Source organism: Meriones unguiculatus, chromosome 3 (assembly GCF_030254825.1).
Source record: "Meriones unguiculatus strain TT.TT164.6M chromosome 3, Bangor_MerUng_6.1, whole genome shotgun sequence".
Lineage (NCBI taxonomy): Eukaryota > Metazoa > Chordata > Mammalia > Rodentia > Muridae > Meriones > Meriones unguiculatus.
This window is the reverse complement of record NC_083351.1, coordinates 28,592,971-28,598,127: the sequence shown is the minus strand read 5'-3', so window position 1 is coordinate 28,598,127 and position 5,157 is coordinate 28,592,971. Positions and strand designations below refer to the sequence as shown.

Here is a 5,157-nt window from a genome sequence, read left to right as displayed (position 1 = left end):
TGAGGGGCTCCTCTGCTTTCTGGTACACTGAAATGAGTCCCTTTTAAGTAGACAAATGGAGTCCAAAGCACCTAGGAGAAAGCCGCTTCTAAAAGACGGCTGCTGAGGCCAATTCCAGGTGAAAGCAAGTTATTTCCTCACACCTAGGCATTCCTGCCAGCTGACAGGAAGGAGGGTGTGCGTTTCCAGGAAACAAAGGAAGAAACAAAGCTTACATTTACACCATTTTCCTATCGGGTGCGGGCTAGGAAATCTAAGTCTTCGCCATGGGGACCATGTAGTTTGAATTTATCTGGAGCTAAACCGTAATGGTTGTTAAGACTATTTCATTCACCTGACAATGCGCATCTGGATAGATTTCAGGTTTCTGTTACTTGTGAATGTGTATTTTTTTTCATATTTCTCATTGCATACATACGAATTTATCGTGGCATATGGCCAGGAATGGAATTGCTGGGTTGTATGTGTGAATACTGTAATTTCATAGATATTTTTCATCTAACAATTTTTACTTAGAACGACTTCTTGCATTATCTCTCTGGCGATATTTATTATGCTTATTTTAAATTCGTGGCCTGCTTGTTGTGGCAGCTCTAATTCTAAAATGCTTACGCAGGAAGTTAAAGGATCTTGATACCATATAACTATGTATAGTATAGTGGTCATCTTTAAAGGACTGAGCTCGGCAAATACACAAACATCAATTCAACTGTTCCAGAGAGCATTTCATGTTTATTGTGAAAAATGTAAAAAAAAAAAAAAAAAAAAAAAATTTTTCATCAAGAAAAAAAGATTTATCAGAACCCAAAGACTTTCCTTGAGAAAACAGTGATTAGTTACAGATACCTTTGCAGCAGACATGATGGATATCTGTCTTTTTTTGTGATTCATCTCAAAGCTCCAAGGTCACTCTAATCCACATCTCTCCATACATTCCTGATCTTTGGGCCTGGGTTGCAATGTTATTAAAGGTTGTAGACATAAAAATAAAAAACACCCATGAAAGCCAAGCTGAGAGACTGGTCTTCTTCGATATATTGAGAGCAGAAACGATCGACGTTGCCGACCTTTCATTCATTTCAACTTCTTGGTTTTGGGCTCCAAAGGAGAGCTGAGCGCTCCACCGTCCCTCCGCCACGCACAGATGTCTCCATAGTCACAGGACCGACACTTCCATGCCTCTTCCACATCAACCCCTTGAGGATCTCGGTGGCCCATCCAGTAGGCCACGTAATGCTGCACCCTGCTTTTCACTTCTTTCTCCTCAAAGGCGACAATCTCTGTGCCCAATACCGCGGCGGTCTCCTGATGGACATACTCAAGTTTTAGGGTATCAATAGCCGGGAGATCAGACAGCGTAAGAGATAAGAAGACCAGCTCCGTGAGGTCACCCAAAGATTTGACAGAGACGCCCCCTTGTCTGGCATGCCTGAGCACGGCAGGTCCCAGCGGCCTGTCTGGACACAATTTTGTGTGGTGGGCCAGGCTAGCAGGGGTCACCTTCCCTTGTACCATGGCGTCAAAAAGACACTTGTAGAGGCTGACTTGAAAACAGTCTTTCTTTCTCTGTGCTGACAGGGGGAGCACAGGGCGCCTCCGTGTCTTGAGTTCGGCCAATTCCAGTTCCCCCTTGGCTGTGTAGTGCAATTCATCAATCACTCCAACAAGAAATATTCCCTCTACCTCCCCAAACACTGGAAACTCTCTGATGCGCCCTTCGGACTGTAGGGTGGGAATCATTGATAATATGTTTAGAAACTTAACTGCCCAAGCATCTTCTCTGGTGGTGATGGGGATGGTCACAAGGTCATGAAGTTCTAGTTCTTTGGCAAGGTGGATGCTAGCACCAGTGTCCAAAACAGCTGCCTTCTCAGGTGCTAACGACCCAGGAAGTTCCTTCCCATACACCATTTGCAATTCACACCAGTTCTGGGTACACAGGTCAGTGACGTATAAATAATTCAAGTGGAATCTCTCCATGGGGGACAGGACATCCAAGCCTTCTTTCCAGGTTTGCAAGCTTACAGGTTTATCATCCTTCCCAGGGAGCTCAGAAGAGCCAGGTTTGCTAAGTGAAACGGCCGACGCTTTGGCATCTTCCAGGTCCAGACACTCTACCAACTCGGAGTCACTCAAGTCTGAGAACCCCGAGGCTTCTACTGAAGCTGTCTCCTCTTCCCCAGCCTCGGCCATGGCACAGCACTAGACTGAACAAGGAGGGACACAGATAACAGGCCAAACACTGTCAGACTTGCAAATTCCTATGGGATAAAAAGAATCATGGTGGTGGCTGACTCATTCATTCATTCATTTCAGTAGCGGGAACTGAATCCAAGGTCGTCTGTGCGCTAGGCAAGTGCTGTACCACATCTCTAGCCCTAAGAAGCCGAGTTATTTATGACTAGTTAGTAATGTCAATGAGTTACACACAGGTACACTTTAAAAAATGAGTCTTTGTATTTATCATCCATTTATCCATGTCTATTTTTGTTTTCACTTTTAGAGAGAGAATTCTGGTCATTGCACAAGTTAATTTAAGTGGTCTGCCACTGAGTTATAACCATAGCCCAGCAGAATTTTAACCGTAGAACTATTCTGTTTTACTTGTCGATCTGCCACTAACACACTGTGGATGACTTTAGGAAAATCTTACTTTTCTTGGCCTTGATTTCAAGTATTCTTTGTACTTGGGAGCTGGAAGTAAGAGGAATCAGAGTTCAAGGTCATACTCAACTACAAAGCCAAGTTGTGTTTGAGTCTTCCCTGGGCTACATTAGACCATGGTCCAAAACAATAGCAAAAAAACAAAAACAAAAAACCAAGAACAAAAAATACACACGTAAAAATTACTCTTATGACCTTACAAATGACTTTCTTTATACAAATTTGTGTCAGCCATTAAACTGGTGCTTGCCATTAATTTTCTCTTCTCTCTCAGTAAGAAATTAGCTTACGATGAAGGTCTATTAGAAGGTCAATTAGAACAATTGAAAATACAAAAATCAGTGTACTGAGACAAGAGCTTCACATTAACTTAAAAGAAGACAGCAGTTCACACTGATGTACAATTTAGCCTCAAATGCACTAGCTTCGACATTCTTACGCTGCTAAAAAAAAAAAAAAGTTTAGAAAGGAGAGTGATGCAAAATCCAGTGATGACTTTACCGGCTGCCTGGACCAGCGTTTTGAGATGTACCACAAATTAATTATAAAGGTACGACGTCAGCCAATAAATGCCTCATTTCATAAGGCTTTCTTTTTGGACTTTTGACTTCTTTTTGCGCGGGGGAGGGGTCAAGACAGGCTTTCTCTGTGTAGCCTGGGCTGTCCTGGAACTCGATCATCTGCCTGTCTCTGCTGGGGTTAAAGGCCTGCACCCCCACCACCTGGCATGCTTCTCACTTCTTAGCGATATATAAATATCTATATTTAAAGTATTTTATGTATGAACAAATGTTTTAAACGTGCATAGGTGCAGCTAAAAATTATTAGGTGGAAAAAAAAATGAGATGTTCAAGAAATATCAACTGTCTAGGGGGCCTGCAGATACAGGTCCTGAATCGAATCTTAAAAAGCCCAGTACAGTTTGCTGGGTATGCTACTTGTTTCCTGAATAATCTTGGGCACATTTTAAAAAAATAATTCCTGATGCTGGCACGTCTTTAAAACGTACAAGAATTGGCACGCTAATCCTTCTATGCCTACTCAGCTAAAGTACAATAGATGTTGCGCTCCCTCCCCTTCCAAAGGAAATGAGGGCTCTGTTATGTATCTGCTCGCTCCGAAAAACATAAACTTTAGGAGAAGTAATTCTGTACTCACCAGTGCTGGCCGGTTCTCCCTCCCCCTTACAGGGAAGGGCGTATATTAAATTGGCAAAGCGAGGGGAGATGAGCAGGCCCTTGGGGCCTTGCTATGACAGAATGTAGACTCCTGTCCCCTTCTCAGCTGACCCCTCCCTCACACTGTGGTGTTTCCACTCGAGCCACACTGCAGGGACGGCCGTCTATCAGAAATCCTAACACCGGCCCCTCCAGGGCAAGGTCTCCATAACTTCCCTCTTCTTCCCGTGTCCCGGAAGGGGCTACCTGATCCAATCCCTGCATTTGGCTGTCAGTTCCGCCCTTCCAGGTCCCCAGGGCGGCCTGAGGCCGGGGGTCCCGCCTCGCTGCCCGCCACGGTCTTTATCCTCTGCGCCCTGGCTCGTCACAGGCTTCCACGCGGGCAGGCGAGTGCTTCCCACTCACCGCTCCCCACGCAGCCCCTGCCCCCCGGGGGAGCCACGCGCACCCTCAAGCGTACTGAGCCCACGTGCCAGGATGCCTTCTCGGGTCGTGCCGGGCTCGGATAGCGGGAACGCGCCCGAAGTCCTTCGCCCCACTCCCAGAATTCCTGGCGGCGGTTCGAGGACCGCCCCTGCCCGCATCCCCTCGCCCCGGCGGCCCCCGGTTCTCGCGAGACTGGGGCTGACTGTTGCAGGACTTAGTGTCTTTGAGCCCAGGGTCTGTCTGTCTGTCACCGTCCGGGTGCCCTGTGAGGAAGGTTTTGGTGGTCACCTCGCTGCCCTCAATGCAGCTGGCCTCTGACACCCTGACCCCGGATCTAGATCTTAGCACCTGGCTTTCCCAGCTAACGGAACAATTACGAACTCAAGATTCAGAGACGCTGGCGGTTGTCAGTACCTTTTGTTTTGTTTCATCCTTCTTACTGGACTCCAGCTGGGGTACTCCTGCCACTGCTCCCGCGGTACTGGGACTACAGGCATTGTGCCCCCAGATTCAGACTCTTTCTTTTTAATGTTTGCTTTTATTTTATGTGTACAGTGTTGTTTTGTTTTTTCCTGCATGTATGTCTGTGCTACGTGCCTGCCTGGTGCCGTCAGAAGCCAGAAGAGGGCCTCGGAGAGCCATGTGGGTCCGCAGAAACAAGCTCAGGTCCTCCGCAAGAGCCGCTAATTGCTCTTACCCTCAGAACCACCTCTCCAGCCCCATTTGTTTCTAGTTTTGAGAAATACTTCCCAGCCCATGCTGTCCCACACCTAAAATCTCAGCACTGGGATTTTAGACCTGAATCTAAAGTTCAGAAGCACAAAGCCTGGGCTGTTAGGTTTGTTTTGTAAATTCAGTCAAGAATTCAAGGGTTCGCCAGAAACAAAGG

The 5,157-nt window shown here is 46.5% G+C and overlaps 1 protein-coding gene across 13 annotated transcripts; it reads right to left on the bottom strand.

Annotated features, from left to right (window-relative positions):
* Positions 1 to 716: 716 nt before the first annotated feature.
* Positions 717 to 4,700, bottom strand: Exo5 (exonuclease 5). 13 transcript variants are annotated; one of them, XM_021639448.2, is made up of 2 exons: positions 3,823 to 4,430; positions 717 to 2,694 (listed from the first exon to the last, which is right to left on the bottom strand). In XM_021639448.2, the coding sequence occupies exon 2, from the start codon at positions 2,191 to 2,193 to the stop codon at positions 1,075 to 1,077; it is 1,119 nt and encodes a 372-aa protein (XP_021495123.1). In that variant the 5' UTR covers positions 2,194 to 2,694; positions 3,823 to 4,430; the 3' UTR covers positions 717 to 1,074. The 13 variants fall into 13 exon arrangements, with proteins under 13 accessions (XP_021495123.1, XP_060235647.1, XP_060235648.1 ...); XM_060379664.1 differs by having other exon boundaries at positions 730 to 2,261; positions 4,291 to 4,426; XM_060379665.1 differs by lacking the exon at positions 3,823 to 4,430 and adding an exon at positions 4,683 to 4,700 and having other exon boundaries at positions 732 to 2,207.
* Between the last annotated feature and the right edge of the window lie 457 nt (positions 4,701 to 5,157).

Coding starts and splice junctions, on each gene's coding strand:
- Exo5 (XM_060379665.1), bottom strand. CDS start 2,193: ATGGCCGAGGCTGGGGAAGAGGAGACAGCTTCAGTAGAAGCCTCGGGG.